Genomic DNA, 20,057 nt, shown 5'->3' with positions numbered 1-20,057 from the left:
AGTAAGTTGATTGCTAGTGTTGGACCACAGACAATGGTGAGAATGGGGTGTATGTTCTTCATGGCAATTTCATCAGGCAGCTTGTCTTATAGGGTATTGGGAAATCCCGTTCTTCCCAGTTGCAATCTCCAACCTTGTTTTTTTTTAAAATACACCAGTCTAATTTTGGCTTTGAGTGAGGGTTCGCCAACAAACCTAAAGGGCAGGAATTAGAGAGGGATTGCGGATGTGAAGGGAGGGGTATGGCTTAGCATGCTATTCACAAGATACTATGTCTGAGCTAGCTGAAGGTTCCATAAATTACTTCTGTCTAAAGCAGTGCTGTTAGTGTTTTGTGCACTTTAAAAGGGGCCCTATATGCTTTTCGGGGTTTTCAATTTCCTGTAGTGTGTTATTTTGTCCTAAAATTCCTCTCATAGAGAGTTTCACTCCCACACACTACCCCCCGGTCTAAAACACCTTGTTTTCACTCCTATTGTTTACTTCTGTAACACAGTGACATCACTATGTAAAATGTGCACTTCTATTGGCTAGCGCTCCCACACATTGTGCGTGATATGCTTAAGGTTCCGACACATCTCTAAGCTGTTCTGGCTCTGGTTTCAAACAGAGGGTGAAAACAGTTGCTACAGCATAGACAGTATGAGGAAAATATAGCACTTTTTGAACATTAATGCATGTGAACATGGCACAGTAGAGGCACAAAATACAAACATGAACCTGAAAATGGACATAATAAGTGTTATTTAATGCAATGATCGACGATATGTAACTATACCAAGATGCATGCAACTTGCGCCCTCAGAACTATGATTAATCAAGCCCCCATGGAGAATGTAACAGCTTTGTTGCCGCATATCAATGTACCGTAAAAGTAAACTCTGGAAATTAGGTAAAGGTATAACTGCAATCTATTTTAAGCTTCATATCGAGTGTGTGTGTGTGAGGGATTGTATCAATTTTTAATAGGGAATAGCTCAATCTTCCTCGTAGCATACCCAGAGACCATTTTTCTCAGTGAGCCATATCACTGTAAAAAGGAGTGGTACACTTTTTGTGTCCTTGTTCAATGTTTCATTGATTCACCTGTAGTTTAAAAATATGGACATTCGAAGCCTTGGCGTTTGTAAAGCCGACATCCTCCCAACGGTTAAAATCACAGCAGTGTGGTCTAAGCAGGATTTTGCAACAACACATATCCACTGAATAGGCAATCAAAAGCCATGAGCAAGCAGACCATTTTCACTCAGAATCATCGTCCTTGACAAACTGTCTTTTTCCATTTAATGTAATCCTGCTGGGGTTGGCCATTTTTATTGGTTCAAGTTGAAAGTTGCTAGGACACTAAAAATAAGTCATTGGCCCCTAAATCAAGTGATTCTATGACAAGGGCCTCTAAGGAGCCGATCAATAGCCTGATGATGTCATTTTCCCATGGTCTTGGCTGTTGATGGTTCCTGATGAATTATACCGGACTGATCCAGCGGAGCTCGCCTGTCGGCAATGTATTTTCTCACCAGGAAAAAACCTTTAGGGCTGGTAAACGAAACGCATTTGCCAGTGAATATATCTTTATTTCCATGGCTGTTTGTAAAACTTCAAGCATGAAGTTCTCAGTAATCTCCATCAGAACCCTTCAAACACAGACTTAGTCTGGATTTTACAGCTACAATGAAAGAAGGTGAAAAAAAAAACCATCCATCTGTGTGAATGATTGCTTCATTTGAAGTCACACAAGGAATTCTGCGGCATCTTTGCTGCATTTTTAAGATTTGCATGCTTTGGGCTTTTCTCTATCTCCATGTGAAATTAGAAAAGCTCATTGAGCTCAGCCTCAGACCGCTCAAAATAAATTAGACCTGACAGCTCACATCACTCAAACATTTAGAAGAGGGTCTGAAATGCTAAATTTCAACAGAACACAAATTTTGCATTAGGACTTTGACCAACATTTGAATATTTAAGCTTTCATTCAAAGCTGGTCTTGATTTAAGTGTTTATAGCTGGTTTATCACTCTTTTCTATGCAAATTAAGTCACGGAAAGAATAAAGTGTCGCTGCTTACCATTCAAGTTAGAAAAATGTTAGTAAAGGTAGCTCGAGCTTGATACCCCACAGAATGTGCCATGAAGTTTACCCTGAATATATTATTAGGGTCAAATCCCATGCTTATAAACATATGCTGACAGCTAACCTATGCTTGGGCATGTGGCAGAGACATAACATATGTGTGAGCATTAATTGAATAATAATGAATAACACTTCAGGTCTTTTAGAATGAAAGTAATTTGTGTATTCAGAATTTAATGATATGCTTGAGCCGATTCTTCTCATGTATTTATTTACTTTAGATGAAAGGTATTCAGTTTCCTGTCGCCTACATTTAAAACAAAAAAAGACATCATCTGCATGAGATTTAACAGCCTTAAACAACCTCTTGACTGCACAAAACTATATCTTGGTGTTTTTCCAAGCAGTGAGTACACATGCAGATTAATGAGTGATTGTTAGCTGCTTCTGTCATGCAAAGCTGCTTTTAATCTTCACGACAGACTTAAGAGCTCATTAAAGTTATCTTTAGGCAGCACGACAGCCATGTGTACTGTCTGTAGCCTCTAATTTGAACACTTGCATATAATCATCTGTCATTTAATCATTTGACAATCAACAACAAGATACTGTGTAGTTATCACACAAACCACTGTGTTTGCATAAAACTTCAGACTTTAACCACTTCGGAAAGATGAAAAAAAACCAGACGATTTGATCATTTTACCGTCATAATTTCTACACAGATAATATACATTTCATTGGGTACATATTGTTTCTTGATGTCATACTTTTAAATTCCTTGTTTGTATTTGTGTCAATTTAAGTACCTATGTCTGCTCCTCCACGCAAGCCCACTTTTACTGGGATGTTATGCTGTTTTTATTTTTGCTTATCCTCTCAGATGCTTTAGATATTGTAAGCCTTTTCTTAACCGAATAAAATAATATGTTTGCTTCATTGGGACCAAAAGACTTTCCCATTGACTTCTTTAATTCAAGGGAATACATTTTCGAGGTAAATCAACTAGCCAGTACAAACACTTGAATAGTCTTTGTTCAAATCATTGGTGCCTAAATGTTTTTAAACACTAAAAGTAGAAAAATAAAGAATAAGTTATCTACCCTGTCCATTAATTTGACTGAGCCAAGACCAGTGGATTAGAGACAGGGCTTATGGAAAACTCTAGTGCGCATGCTCTATGGGCCCAAGACTGGGCTGTTTGTACCTCCAGTTAGTCCATTTTTGACTTTATGCACCTCTGAGCAAATGTCACAGGAATGAACGGGGTCATGCCTTCAATGCTGTATCCAGATTTCTTTGGTTCCCTGGTTGAATGTGATTATTTTCACCAGCAGTTACAATATGCCTTGGCTTGTGTGCACTGTGGTGTTTAATCAACCTGCCTTATAATCTGTCCATTTCACAATGCAATTATTAAATTGAGCCACTTAAATTGTAGAAAAAGGACAAGTAATATAGCAGCAAATGTTTTATAATGAGGTATTAATCCAGAATAACACGAATTTCTAACTTACTCAGTAACACTAACACCACTTTTTGCTGCAGTCAGCAAGTGAGCAAAAAGTCGAAAACTGTCCTGTCGTCTCAATGTTTTTTTTCTTCTGCATGAATAGCACAAAAACTACCTGTAGAGTTAATTTATTATGTTTTCCTAATAGTGAATTTATAATTCTAGTAGCATTTCTCTTTCAGTATGATGTGTGATTGCATGGTTGCATATATATATAAATATATATCACACTGATGATCCAAATGATGAACATCTGGATAAAAATGTGCTTTTATTAAGTGTTGTTTGTGTTCAGCAGCTGAAGTCCCCACACACTGACCACAATCATGTGGCCGCTGTTTTCCTTGGGGATTCATGTCGCTGCGTTAAACACAAAAGAGACTTAATAATGCCGTTGCTCTTTCCCCTCTGCCACTGAATTCTCGGGGGGGAGGGGGGAATTTTAATTGCAACAAGTAATTCATCAAGTGTTCATCAGACCTTTCTGATTACATTTCAGGTCAACTGACTACGGAGCAACGTACCAGAAGCTTAATGAGAAAGTGGGAGCAAAGACAATACTGAGTTATTTGTACGTGAGCCCAAACAACAAGAGAAAGGTAATGTTAATCTTTGTCTTATTTGCTTCAAATTTGATCATTGCCCTGATTGTCTGCACTGCTGTTGTTTCCCTCACTGTTGGTCTGTGCAAAGTCAAATCCAGGCATGACTCATCATTCTCTTTATGTTTGCCTGTCTGTCTTTTCCTGTAACTTTCTGCAATGTCAGTAAGATGCTTTGAACAGTAGGTTATTTATTAACATAATCCATGTAGACAGAACTGGTAGCAAAGAAAATACTTTTAATATAGCTTGACTATTTTTTCACAACTATTTCTGTCTTTTTGGAACTAGGCTAAATCCATTATGACCTAGACAGATAGGTTCATATTTTCCTTCATGCTTTGCCGTAACATTTTCCCAGGTTTGGTTGAATTGACATTTAGAACCATCTGTCTCCGTTAACTCCACAGACTCACCTTCCTCCCCTTACATGACGCTAATCAGGAAGGGTCATTTCCTCTGAGTTAATTAGTATCTAATAATGATTATGAAATTCAGCCCCACCTCAGTTTAACCCTGGTCACCCACCGGATCCAGTTAGGAGTAGCTGTCAGTGATTCATCCCTTAGGTTAGGTAAAGGTGTAAATCCAGTCGATGAGATGCTGATTGTGGGTGGAAAATAACAATAGGGACTTAACAGGGAGCCTGGATGTCAAAACGAGTACAGGGGTGCACACAGCCACACACAGATTACATGCTATGTAGACTGACACACATAATGTGGTACCAAATTTAACAAGCATTAGTTCTGCGTGGAAACTAGCGTAAACAACAATTAGCACAACTAACTTATTGGCGTGCCAGGCTGATGGAAGCATTGAAAAGGTAAGATTTGTGTTTAATGTACGGGAATTATGTCTGCATTTCTTCACAGCTGTAGGGTATAGGGACGGAAAACATATAACATGCTACTGCAAATCCAATGGAATCTTGCACATTACCAGGATAAGAAAACGTAATTCTAGCTGCCTTTGGATTCAAAGCAAAACAATTTCTGAATTAATTATTTAGTATTAAGCCTTTTGTGACCTGCTGTTATTTGGAAAGTGTTTGTTCAGTCTTCTTACAAAGTAATGCAAGTGTTTGAAGTTCCTTATTATTGTAATGAAAATGTTCCACCAGAGTTCCCAGTTGGCAAAATGACGCATTAGTACTCAGAAAGAGGACCTTGTCAGCCTGTGTACTTTATATATAATAACAAATTGTTTTATAATAATAATAATAATATATATATATATATATATATATATATATATATATAATATTGAAGTGTGTGCCAATTCCTGCATGTCTTCCTTGTGAAGTAATACAACCACTAGTTGTTGCACTCTAAATGGTGGCACATCTGTCACATGTGTCAATAAAAGTGAATGACAAAACGCAATCCAACACAGCCAGTGGTTTTTCCCTTGCGACTTTTTGTATTTTGTTATCCCTTTAATCTACAGTTTATTTGTCCATTCTCAATCAACCACATCTACTCAGTTGTTATGTTTGAATAGTTTGCCTTCAACTATAGATCTGCCAACACTAACAACCTTATGAACTACTTTGGCTAAAGGAACTGTCCAGCAATCCATTTTATCTGGTGGAAGTCCCAATGGCACATGCTAAGCAAAGGGGCCTAGAACCTAACCCTAACACTTATATTGCAACAGTTCACATTTAGCTCTGGACCCTTTTTTTGTTTGTTATAGTAACCTGTCTTTTTAAATACTTGGGACAGAACAAAATGAATGCCACTGTTCAACAATGGACTTTAAAAACTTGAACAGAGTGGGAAGAGATTACAAAAGGCAAGGTTTTTAGGCTGGCTTGTAAAAAATAAGACAGAGGACATAGTCAATGTTGGTAATGATACCTTTTTTTTCTCCTCAGTTTCATAAGGATGAAATTACTCTAGTCCACAACAGCCCCGGACAATAAGATTGTTTTCTTTTTGTCTTTTTTTAAGTCTTTGTCCATGTCCCTGTTTGGTTCATAAAAGACACTCACAGAAACAATGACAGTAAATAAGGTCCAAGTAAGCATTACCTTTAATTTCCATTTCGCTGATGCTTCTATCCAATGCAACATACAATAAGTATAATCAACCATCGAGATACAAAGTCTAATCAGGAAGAATCCTTCAAGTACATTATCTTTAAAAAGGCAGATAATTATAATTGCTACTTCATTGTCTTGAAGTAAGTCAAACATTTGAAAGTGCTACAAATAGAAATGAGTTCTCTTAGTTTTTATTGGCCAATTTGCAGCCAAAACAGGTGGGTTTCCAGTTTGCAATGGGTGATACGGTATACTTGTAGTTGGAATTGACAATGCAAGTTTTGTAGGAAATTGAAAAAAATCTGTGAAGAATTTTTGAAGCTTTTGAATTGAGGCAACCCTGAAGACAATGGGACCAACACAAAAGCCTTTGACTACAGGAAACGAGCCAGCTGAACAACACACAGACTCAGTTTAAACAGTCTGTACAACCTGCCGATGAAGACCTGCGAACAACTTGACAGGTTGTTAATATCTTTCACATACACTCCAGAATACAAATAAAATGACAGACACACATTCAAACCATCAGCCTCTTACATATGCACACAGAGACTGCCTGTGTCTGTCTCCATCTTCGCGTCTTTCTCCTATCACCCTCATTTACATTCACACAAAGGCAAGCATTCCAATTATCTTTGTCTCACACATGTTAACACTACCTCTATGGGTCTTATTTCTCTTGCACATACATGGTCTCCATGTTGAGAATGCCTGACAATTGTAAAAATATGAACAGTACAATTCACCAGCAACCCCATGAGGCAATGATAATTACATGCAATTTAAAAAACAGTTTGAAGAATGAGAAATAGAGAGACAACGTTGCTATTCTGATAGTGATTTAAGTATGATAATGTTGAGCTGATCCTGACAAGATAAGCTTAAATATAGCTGAGACAACATTGGGTGGATGGTGGTAATTACCCATTTTTACCTTGTAAAACGTTTTTAAAATCCACATCTACTGTTGTATTCAGAACTCTTTTTTTCTCATTTATGGTTAGGGTTAATGCCTGAAAGCCATAAAACAATCCTTGTTTGTATGGCCAAAGTCTGTAGTGAAAGTCTGTAGTGAAAGCTGACGCAAATTGTTTAGCTTAAAATGCAAAAATGTTTTCCTTTCACCAAATCTTAAATCACATTTAATGCATTTAATTTGCCTGTCAAAAATGTATTCCTGTTATGTTAACATGCTAATGCTAAAATATAAAGTTTGGTAACATATGCAGCTCTAACATTACGATAGCACACATGTGCGATGCTATTGTTTAGAATGTTAGCATGTTCTTATCGTGTTAGCATGCTATGAAAGCATATGTTTCAAATAAATACTAACAGGAAATCATTTTAGAAGTATCCTGTTATCAACTGGAGTGCTGGAAAAAAAAAAAAAAAACGTTAAACTGCTGTACCATCTGCTATAGCCAAGCCCCAACATCTGTGTAGATGCAAACCAGTGGTACTACAATTCAGCCTAAGCCTGTGATGTCATTTGGGCCCTAAAATACTTTTTTTTCATTGACCTATACTGGAGCACACATCTGTAAATCAGCTTATATCATTTTTTTTTTTTTTAAGTAAATCAACTTCACACTACAAACACTTTAATATCTCTAAATATATTTTTCATCTCTATTAATTTGATGGAACCGAGACGAACACTGATGCATCTGCTTGGATGCGGGGCTTAAGGACAATTCAAGTGTGCATGCTCTATGGGCCCAATACCCCAGTTGATCTGCATACGTTTTGTACATAAAGACAGGCCGTTTTTGGCCTCATGTGACACTGAGCAACTTTTATAGAAATGAACGGGGCCTCGCCTCCAACACGGAATCGAATTCTAGAAGATCTCTACTTCAAGTCGAGGTTTTAACTAGTTCCAAATGGACAATCGACATTCTTCAGTCGCCAGACTAAACAAATATGGACACTGAATCTAACTAGAGCTGCTGTACATGGCAAAAGTATGTACGCCAGGGAACCTACTTTCCAGATAAGAAGGGCTTCTAGATGTCCCTAAACAATGAACTATCTCATGTCAGCTTGTGCTCGGTCATAGACTGGCATCAACAATGCACCCAAGCTGCCCCTGCTTAAGGGAGATTACAGCAACCCCAAGGCCAATTAACTATGCCATGGAAATAGAGACAGAGGAAGGAGAAAATGATGAATAACCCTAACCCTAATCCTAACTTTGTCAAAGGTTAACCACCTAAGGAAAATATTCCTAACAGTGATAATCATTTTGATAAATCAATTGTAAGATTCGCTGACGGTGATCAACCTGATGGCGGTCTTGGACTACAGACTGCTGCAGTGACCTGTTGGAGATGTCTTTGAACACCTCTGCCAGCTGAACAGCACACACTCTGAGAACACGGCCAGGGATTCCATCAGGTCCCGGAGCCTTCTGTGGATTAACCCTTTTAAAGGATCTGCACACATCTGCCTTGTTTAACCCTTCTGTTACATTCGTTTTTCTGTAACAGCCAAAATATTCCTGGGTCAATGTGACCCAGTGCATGTTTAATTATTCAAAAATTGTCAGAAACCCCAACATCCAGATGTTTTTGTTTGTACATTTTTTGTACCTCTTATTACTATCAATTCAATCAATATTTAGTGCAATTTTGTTATTCACCTCTCACAGATCGTGGTTCCATTAGGATAATTCACTCGTTTTTGTCAAAAAATACACATTCAAACACATTTTTCTGTGAATTAGAAAAAACTAGATATGAAATACATCAGGCGATGTTGATAAATAGAGATGAGACACCTCTTCTGTTCAGGGTCAAATTATGGTGTTCGGGTCTGTGGGACCCCCATTTTTTCCCAATCAAAAAATGATACAATTAATTATTGTTTCAAACTCAGAATCAATGGCCTTGGCTCATTTACTATGAAGAATATATATCATTACACATTTAAACAATGTACACACGTTGTACACCCCCCCTACACATTTACATTACATACAGGATGCTCGGGACCCGAGGCTAATACAGGTGTGTGTGTGTGCTGTTCCCGCACAAGGTTGTAGCATTGAGGGGGGGGGGGGGGGTAATAAATAAAGCAAGCAGAAGAAGTTTCATACCAAAAAACAGCCAAAAAAAATCTTTTATGTATTTTTCCTAGATTTTCAAACTTTAAAATGGGTCAATTTGACCCTGAATGTAACAGGAAGGTTACAACAAAAGGGCAGGGCTTCTTCGCCTTCTGTGTCTCCACAACATGGCTGCCCTTAAAACTTGCTTAACAGGGTTCAGCTCATTTGGGAGAGGCACACACAGACAATTCCACAGCACTACCGCTGTCCCTTTGTAATCAGTCATTGTTCCTTGTCCCACCAACAATTTGTGAGGACAATTAATGTGGGCAGCAAAACTAATGGAGATCCATCCAACAGTTGTTGAAATTTCAGCCTTAATTGACATATGAGTGACAGACACAGTGTTACATTAAACCAATTAAAAGGAATACACATAAACAGATTCTGACTCTTGAACACACACACACACACAAAGAACCTATTTGCACTTTGTCCCAATCACACACTAGGTAGCAGGGACCACAGGTTGGCCACTCTTGCTGTCACCCCCGGCATGACGCCATGAGATTGCTGTTGGTGGCAGACAAAAGCCCCTCTCTTCACCAATAGTGAAGGTAAATCAGGCCTCTGTGGCTGCAGGGGATGGAGTAAAGCAGGGATTCCCAAAGTGTGGTGCGCGAGATGAAACATGTAATGGTGGTCTGGTATAAAAATATTACACAGTGTTGTTTTTTAAGTGGGATTTTTCCATAGGCTACAATAAAAAACAGGAACAATAAACGTTTCCTTTGTAATCCCTTTTATTTTAAATAAAAAAACTATAATTTATTAGTTTTTGATAGAAACGTAGAAGAAGACAGCCGCTGTCTTCTACGCTTCACTGTAGGCTAGGATATATGCGCGCCAACTCGTTTCATTCATTCTTTCAGATTAACTGGCTGAAATCAGGGAAACTGTCAAGGGGAACGTCTCATGACAAAGTTATTTATATTGCGATAAAACAAAGCTTTGTTGCGTTTATTTATTTTTGGTTTTTTTTGGGGGGGGTGTCAACCCGGTTGGGACGTAGAAGGGGGTGCGCCGCAAAAAAAGTTTGGGAACCGCTGGAGTAAAGCACTGGAGGACCGAGAGGGAGGGAGAAACAGCAAAGGGAAAACGAGAAAGTGAGTGGAAATGAGAGAAAGACAGCAAATACAAAGTGGATAGGGGGGAGGAAAAGAAAATGTAGAGTCACAAAGCAAAAAAGTAGAGCGATGACACCAGGGTCACCCATGAAGAGAACAGTCTAACGACACAGCAATTACACCAATTTTCATATTGTGGCTTCATACTGAGCCTGTACATGAGAGAACACATTTCCAGTACACATTAGGGGGAATTATTTTTGGTTTTAGACTGAAATTTTGTGTGAGAGCCCATTATTACAGTAAATGGCTGGGTATGTTGAGTACTGGTTAAAAAACAACAACCCACTGCCTCATACAAATGGGTAAAGCCTCTAATGGTTAGAAAACAAAGCAGAATATTCCAAAGGAAGCATATGAGTGACAGATAGATTCAGTCTCTGCTCTCTGCCCTCTGTCTGTGAGTTCTCTTTTAGGAATACAGAAGTGTTTTTTCTCAAGAATGTATTGACTTAAACAACAATCACTGGGCTCAAGTGTTTTCTCGGCAAAGACCTCGCTTGTGTGTGTTGGAGTGTGCATTCACGTGTTTGCATGCGTGGCATTCAGAAACAATTACGGCCTTGTGTGGCTCAGACAGCAACAACAGGCAGGTGGGTGGAATATGAATTCACCTCAGAAAAGGCCTCCCCACTGTCGAGCTTCAAAGACTTCAGTTTATTGTCTCACTTTGGGATACAAGCACAGACTTTAAAGTGAACTGAATATTTCATGTCGTCAAAATGTCCTTAAAAATGGCAATGACAAGAAAAGTTCAGCAGAAAGTATCCATCTAAAAAAAGACCACAAAATGATCCAACTACTTCAAACAAACACAGAGGTGACACGAAGGTTAGGTTTGATATCTCTCAGTTTATGATATTTGTATCGATTTTTAAAGGTTCCCAATATTTGCCTTTGTTTGGATATTTTCCATTCATTTTTTTACATGCTTGCAACATTTTCTTAAAATTAATTTGGATTAATGGTTCCTGGCAATTACAATGTGTTTCCTCCCTTACAATAAAGTCACCCAGCATTTTTTCCAGATGAACACTTTTAATGTTGGGTAGCAGAACGATGTTCTGTTGGAATTTGTAGTTACTCTATAGAGCTCTGATACAGAGATAGGAGCATCAAAATAAATAATGCTATATTGAGATTTAATGTAGTGATACTGAGACAAAATTATGATGGATTTCAGCAACACATAATTTCCTTGATCCGTGTTGCTTCCTTGTAGTAAGGTAATCTGAATCCAGCTATGTGGACCAACAACAACAAACACTGCAATAAAGGGAACAACTAAATATGCATGTTTAAAAGGGCTCTTTCAGCAGGTGGCCATCAATAGTATCAGAAACATGCTTTGATTTAGTCTAAATCCTGAGACTAAATTGGGTTAATAATGCTAATTCCCAGTTCTGAACAACAGTGTTTTGTTATGTTTTTTTAGAAAGCTCCAAAACATATCTGAATAAACACTTAATAATGCCATATGACATCTAGCTTTAAATAAGTTAACAATAATAATGCTAAGTTAGCCTTTTAATAATGCAGTGTTGTTATGTTAACATGCTAATGCCTAACTTTAGTAACACAACCAGTTCTGTCAGTATTTTTACAGCTCTATGATATGGTATATTAGCATGTTTTAAGCATGTTAGCATGCTATGGAAGAATTTATTTCAAAGTAGAGCTGACAGGAACTAGTTCTTAGGAAGTTTGAATTCAGCTCGGTAGTGTTGGACTGCTATACTGAGAAGGATTAAGTTAATTTAATATGTTAAATGGTATTGCTGCAAAAATGCATGCAATCAATAGGATGAACAATAAATAAATGATTTACTTTCAATCATGAGACTAAATTGGGTTGATAATGGTGTTTACCAGTGTTGAACTTGTGAAACGCGTCTTACATAAATGTGTTATTGAAAATGCTCAAATACATCTAATCTAAATCTAAATGAACAGTTCATAATGCCACATGACATCAACACTTAACAACTGTAACATTAGCATGCTAATGCTTGGCAAGTTGGCTAATCTATACTTTGAACTGCATATCATGTCAAGTATGCTAAAATATTTATCATCTAGGGATTTCTGTTAGTTTTTAGGTGGTTTGTATGCTATCCAGCTCGGGGAATATGGACCCCACCAATACCAATGAAAGCTTCTTAACTGAGAAATAATAACTACATATAAATATGTTAAAGGGTTAAAAATACAAGCAATGAACAGTATCAAAAACAGGCACTGATTTTCTCTCAATTCTGTTTTGACATATAGGTCTAGAAAAGAAATATGAATTTTGTTATTGTATTCTATAAACTACTGACAACATTGATCTGTGCTTTCACACAACAGACCCTGGAATGTCTGCCATACCTGTAGGGATAAAGATCTAAGAAACATTTTGGGTGGTGTCTTGTTTTTTTCCAGAGCTGTATTTCCATGCGAGACATTTTGACTTCACAGTGTGAAAAGCAGGTGAATGAATTCTGAATTTAGTCATTAAGCTGTTTTTGTTCCTGTCAGTGTCCTGATGTTGTGCATGCTGTTTTGCTGTCAGGGCATGCTGGGATATTTCAATAGAACAAACCATGGTTAATGTTTCTGATAACACTTACTCTTTCACTTTGACAAGTACAAATGCCTACTCCGATAAGAGCCTTAATTAAACTTTGTTGGAGCATTTTGGAAATCTTATTGAGAGGATTTGTAATGATTAAATATGTCAAACTCAAAGTAGGTAAGTGCAAAAAAAGGAGAGAGATTTCAAAGATTCTCGTGTAAAATATTTTACAAACACTGCTAACATAATGATAAGCAATAAACATGTTAAAGGGTGACCTTTAAACCTAAGATTGAATGAATAAAACATCCCAAAACAAATTAAAATGTTGTATTACTACATACATCGCCCAAATAATAGAAATAGAGTACTCTAGGTGTTTCATTCCAATGTATTTTAAAGGTTGAGTGCCTCATATTGCTGGGGAATATGAATTGCATCTAGGCCATGCTGTTCACATGATTGCAATGATTGAAACCTATTTGTATTGTTTTTTCGCAACAGCTTTTTCGACCAGATGTAAGGACCAAATAGTAAAGGTAATTTAAATCACGTAGAGATCAAAACTATTCATTAAAATCAAGATACTGTGTACTACCAAACCAACATTGAGTAATGAGTGGACAATTACTGTTATATGTCAGGCTTCTTAATAATATGTCATATCCCGCTTTGGACTTTAAAAGCAAAATGTTTTAAAACACTGCTTTCCAAGGTGGGCTTCCCACCACTGCATCACGGTGGGTTGCGAGGCCTTTTGTAAGATAAATTACATTTGGTCTATCCAAGGATTTCTTTCAATTCTATAAAGTAAACTTAATGAAACTGTTGTCTATTTTAGTTTGAATTACTGTTTAGGAAGATTAATGGGATAAGGGCACGGTGAGGATCACAATCCGCAATTTTCACAAAGCCTCGTCCTAATCCAAGTATGCAATAAAAAAAAAAAGATAAAAGTACTAACAAGTAAAAAAGACAACTGAAACACTAAATTTGTATGTATGATTGTTTGAGCATTATAAAATATGTAATAATGGTACACTTAACAGAAAAAGTGATCTCTAAGCAGGCAATCAATAGGATTAAAAAAAGACATACAGTATAATATGTCAGTTATTACCCCCCCTTTTGTCCAATAAGTGACAAAATGAACTGCCAAAGGTCATAACGCCGAAACAAATCCACCTTTAGCTGAGTGATGCACATCCATTCCATAAACATAAGTTATTTTTTGTAATATTCGGAAATCCAATGGGATAATCTCATGCTTTTTGTTGAGGGAAGCCTTGCTATGCTATCTTTAGGGGTAGGCCTTCAGAAATACGTTATCACTGCACTACTTTATATCCACACAAAATCTCATACAAAACCTCCCTGCAGTTTGTATACAATTAATCTGTTGTTTATGACAGTTATTCTTATTGATTGAGTATAATTTAAAATATCCATAAAATGTCACTTGTCACCAGTTTACTCCATGATAGCAAAAGGGTCCTTTAAGGGAAAAGGTTGGGAAAGAAATCCTTCTGCATGACTGCGTTCATCAGAAAAACAACTTCTCAGATTTCTCCATCACATCAGCTAATGGATCACTTTAAGACTGTTATTCAGCTAAGATTTGTTCTCAACTGAACAGAAGTACTGCATTTTCAATGACTACAAATCAGGGGGGAAATTACACTTTGGGACTAAAGGAATCAACATAAGAATTGCTGCTTATTTATGGAATATACAATAATAAACTCAGAAAGGTAAATCACTTTTTGGTGGAACTTTGAACAGATTTGAACACAAAATGGTGCATCAACCAGCCAACAGCTACATGCTGGAGTTCTCGATGAAACAGGTCGAGTGTGATTAAGGCACATGCTTACATACCTGCAGCAATACCACCTGGTGCAAGAATTACATAAAGATATCAACACATCCTTTCACTGCACATTGCGGAGGGACAAAGCAGGGAAATTGGAGTTAAAAGGACCCTATGTCCAGCAGCTTTTTAAGGACACACTGCATGCCAAATGAATCACAGTGAATCAGACATGCTTTGCTGGCTGGAACAGTGGGCTCACAGCGGTGGTAGCGCGATCGAGGACAAGCTAACGGATGATGGTTTCGTTCGAGGTGGGGGTTTAGGGGGAGGTTGGTGGGGGGAGGGTTGGAAGTTGGTGGTGCTTAGAGGGGACGCAACATCTGTCAGCCCTGAGGCACAGTCTCCAAATGGCTATGCAATGAGCAGAGGGAAGCGGCACAGGAGCCCGTGAGAAGACACAGCGGCAGAGGAGGAGAGACAGGCCGATAGACACAAATACAGATGGACAGAGAGATGGGGGGAGACGGAGACGGGATGACAGAGTGTGAGACACAGAGATGGAAGAGGGAACAAGGGTTTTAAAGAAGATGGAATGGGTAACTTTAGGTGAGCTCGGGGATGCCATCGTTATTCTTTTACTTGCCTTTACGGGACATTGCCCGCTTTCTCAGCAGGAGTGAAAGCTAAACAATTCAATGCACCTGCCAGGATAAGGGACCTGAATTCCCCCTCTAAATGCATTGCTAACATAAAGTATAAAAACATCGACACAATGGCACATGCTGGTATGTTATTTATTTATGGCCACTGTAAAGAATTCATTATATCCGTAGCTCAAAGTGGATCAAGATGTCTAAAGTGGGAAGCTGCTGCTTAATTATCTAAATGTTTGTGTTGTCTCTGTTCATTCACAAGAAATGGATCTGTAAATCTACATTTTTCATACATGCCTTGAAACTTATGTACAGCCATAAGGAGAGCAATAGCTGAAACGGAAACACAATTATCCTGAAAGACGGAAACTGACATGTTGCTGTTTGTCAGGTCTGGAAGCGCTCCGCGTTAGCTAAAATGTCAGGCAGCATTCAATTAGCCGGGGCTTAAATGCCTCCGATCAAGAGTCAGTAGTTGAGTTTAATAAGACGGATCAAACAGTTGAAAGCACCTGGTCGATGCAGAGGATGAGACAGTTGGGGGGAGAGAAGTCATAATTAGGAAAATGTGTATCAACCATATTTACTTTCATGTCCATCCCGTAGAATCACATAGCATTGACGGACTTTGATCGGTAGCATTTGTCATGAATATTAATGGGGAAATTTGTTTTTCTCCCTGCTGTCAATGCAGAAACTTTACATGGATACACATGGATAGCCTCACAATTAACTGTTAAGTTATACTACTAGTCTACCCTTATGTCTCTTAGCCTTAGCTTAATTTGAACCATGTTATCTAGTGCCGGCTGACAGCACATACAGGTATATTTGGTATTAAACTAATAAATCAGTGACATAAACAAACACATCATGCAATGAGGTCTTCAACAGATGTTTTTGACATCATATGGTATTAACTGAAATGCACACTTCCTTAATCCTAAATTACTTGTGCAGATACTGTATATTCTTCCAGATAAAACTGTCTCATTTAGCATTGCTGTACACTTCCAGATTTACTCAGGACTGCAAAGAATAATCAGATATTAGGATGTCATCTATAAGTGTCCTATCAGCTGAAGGACATTGTTTATCTCTTGTCACTTCAGAGGTTTCCAGTGTATTTTGATGTTCAGCACACAAAGCTGCTGCAACTATGCCGTTGACTATGCAAGTGCCCAAGTACATGCATTTGGGTTAAGCATTGCCATTAGGAGGGAATCATTCTTTGATTAAATAATGTTTATTGACATGTGCCAAGAGATGTGAATAGTCTTTGCTGATTGGACCCTATCGTGGTAAGGTATATATCTTATGAGGGATGTAGGAGCCATATGTAGGTCCTCAAGGTGCTATTGAGCCAAACCTGTTCTTCAACATCTCCAGCTCAACAGGACAGCAGGGGTCCTCACTCTCTGGCACCATTTCCCACCTTCCCACCTCTTCTACTTCTTCTCCAACCACAACACCACTCCACAGGGGACAGCAGCCTCTCCCCATTCAACCCCACTCTTGGGTGACACTTCCAGCAGCTTCACACCTCCGATAATCACCCCCGGACAGGTCAGGAATCAGCTGTTGAAGATCAATTTGAGAACGGCCAGGGGGCCAGACAACACCAACCCCCGAGTGCTCAAGTCGTGCGTCGGAATAATCTAACGCGTTACTATTTCCAAACCAGTAATCAGATTAAAATTACTTATCCAAGTCACTGTGCGTTAATATTTTTGTCATTTTCCTTAGTAAAAAGCTCTGACTTCTCATATCATAAAGATCTTTGGGAGACTGATCTTGCATTATCTCAAACCCCTTGTGTTTGACTCCCTGGACCTTCTACAGTTTGCCTACCAGGTCAACATTGGTGTAGAGGATGCCCTCATCTACATGCTGCACAGAGCAAACTCACACCTGGAGAAGCCACACACCTCACTAAGAATCCTGTTCTTCGACTTCTCCAGCACCTTCACCTCCGACTTCCGCTTCAAATCTGGGTCATGCCACCTACATAAGCTCTCTGATGACTCCTTCATCTCCGTCAACAACCACCTCCAGCTCAACATCAGCAAGACTAAGGAGCTGGTGGTGGACTTCAGGAGGAGCATGAAGAGGTCTCTAACCCCCATCTTCATCCTCAGGGAGGATGTAGAGGTGGTGAACACCTACAAGTTCCTGGGAGTGCACTTGAACAACAAAATGGAGTGGAGTACTGGGTGGGAAACACCAACAAAAAGGATGCTGACAGGTTGAACAAGCTTGTGAGGAAAGCTAGCTCTGTAGCTGGAGGTAAATCTGGAGAAGGTGGCTGAGGGGAGGATGAGGAGGAAACTGGACAGTATCCCGGATAACCCATCCCTCCCACCCCCTCCATGCAGAGCTAGTGAAGATGACGAGTACGTTCAGCCACAGACTCATCCCACCTCGGCTCAGCACTAAGCGCCTGGGAAACTCCTTTGTGCCTGTAGCCATCAGGCTGCACAACAAGGGGTTAACCATGTGACTCACTGACAATAACCCGGACTGCACATAACTTTTACCTGTATCAATCAATGTATGTTGCTGCTTTAACTACTGATTTTCCCCACAGGGATTAATAAAAGTACATCTTATCTTACCTTTATCTTATCTTATCTTATCAGTATTGGTGGTGGGCTTGCACTGGAGATTGTGGTGGAGTTAGTGGTGGTTTTACCTGAGTGCATTCACCTGCTTACTTGTGCTTCCTCATGGACAGAGAGAGCGGGTAAGTCAGGAAGCAGCGTTATTCATTGCAATTTCTATTTGCAAGTGCAAATTACAATGCACTCACCATCGCACTTACAGTGACAGATTCTGGATTGTGTGTTGTTTTTGCCTGTTTGTGGAAGAATAGGCGGCCAACTAATGCAAGGATGAAGATGGTTTCTTCCTGTATTTAGCCCCTTCCTCCTTAATTTTGGAATGCCTACAGGCGCATTAAGGGAGGTGCAGCAGTAAGTTGAATATGGGAAGAAGAGGATGTTAAATAACAGAATTAGCTGAGGATGGGACTTCTGAAGAGCTCCGCCGGGGGATTTGATCTGTTGGCTAGAGGTCAATGAGTGGCGTGTTGCGTAAAAAGACAGCTAACAGCAAGAGAGAGAAATACAGATTTAAAGTTTGATTGTTGAACATGATTGCCGATGATTGTGGTGAAATATTGTTGCACATAATCAACTGATCAGATCATCTAAAAGAGTGAAAGAGAGTATTGAGAATGAATAAAGGTAGTCTAGCTGATTTAACCCAAGCAGAGTTAATAAGGGCTTCGATGGCTACAGAAACACCTCCCAGATAGCGCACGACCTGTGATACGGCAGCATTTTTAAGGGGCAGTAATGTCATTTTTAGGCAAAGTCTCTGCAAACGTTCTGTTTATTACAATCATTAGTCTTCATCCCAATGTCTAAAACAGTATCAACACACCAATTGCATGGTTACCAGATAAGTGTTGGGAAAAACTGGTTCTAATCGGGTACACACAGTCTGGCAGTCTGTGGTGCTGTGGTTTGCTGGAGACTTTTTTTTGTTTTTGCTGGGTTCTTGGCAAATGGGTTGGCAATGGCACCAGGATATGTTGAGACCTTTAGGCGCTCCTGCTCATGTTTCTACTGACATTTATCAACCTCCTCTGAGTACTTTAGTCTCTCCGGGCTAGACCTGCTCACCTTATACTGCCCTTTAGCTTCAATTACGAGACTCAAAACCAATGCTTTCAAGATACAACTTCAACAAACTCTTTGACAGTGAGCGGTAATTGCAGACTTGTTCTGACTTCCTACAGTATTGCCGCTCACCACATACAACCAGTTCATAATTCTGCAATTGTAGTAGTAGACAAAGTATTTACATCTTTTACAGAAGTATTTACATCTTTTACCAAAGGGTAGAAATAATAACACTTTTCCCATTTGACCATTAGCTAGTGCATGCATAACCTTAGCACATCAACTCACTGTAAAACACTTATTAATGTCCTATTCTGCATAACCATATTTAACAAATTCTAGGCTATCAATCCTTATCCCAAGGGAAGGAGTTCAAGTATCTCGCCGTCTTGTTCAAGAGTCAGGGGACACGTGAGGTGCGTGAGGTGGCCCGAAGACTGAGACTGCAGTCGCCTGTGATGAAATAAGAACTGGGCCTGAAGGCAAATCTATCCCTCTTCATTGCTTATCTCCACTATGGTCATTAAGGATGGGTAATGACCGAATTACCGAGAACGCAGGTATGATAAGCGGCTCAAACAGGTTTTCTGCGGAGGGTGGCTGGCATCTCCCTAGGGATAAGGTCAAAAGTTCAACCTGAAGAACTCGGAATAAAGTTGCTGCTCCATTGCGTTTGAGGAGCCATTTGAGGTGGTTCTGGCAACTAGTAAGGATGCAATCTGGTGCCTTTCATAGGGAGGTGTTCCATGTGTGTGTAGCTGGGAAGGGGCCGAGGGGCAGACACAGGAACAGGTGGTTAAGATTATATCTCCATGCTGGCCTGGGAGCACCTTAGAATTCCCAAGTCATAGCTGGTAAATGTGGCCAGGGAAAG

At 39.2% G+C, this 20,057-nt stretch overlaps 1 protein-coding gene across 1 annotated transcript in view; it reads left to right on the top strand.

Annotated features, from left to right (window-relative positions):
• Positions 1-20,057, top strand: part of LOC134864651 (VPS10 domain-containing receptor SorCS1) — a 157,209-nt gene that overhangs the window by 75,244 nt on the left and 61,908 nt on the right. The window contains 1 exon segment of the mRNA XM_063883810.1: positions 4,083-4,182. Within this exon segment, the coding sequence (XP_063739880.1) occupies positions 4,083-4,182 (100 nt within the window).

The sequence above is a fragment of the Eleginops maclovinus genome, chromosome 5 (assembly GCF_036324505.1).
Source record: "Eleginops maclovinus isolate JMC-PN-2008 ecotype Puerto Natales chromosome 5, JC_Emac_rtc_rv5, whole genome shotgun sequence".
Lineage (NCBI taxonomy): Eukaryota > Metazoa > Chordata > Actinopteri > Perciformes > Eleginopidae > Eleginops > Eleginops maclovinus.
The sequence above is the reverse complement of the archived record's forward strand: the minus strand, read 5'-3'. Positions and strand labels throughout refer to the sequence as shown.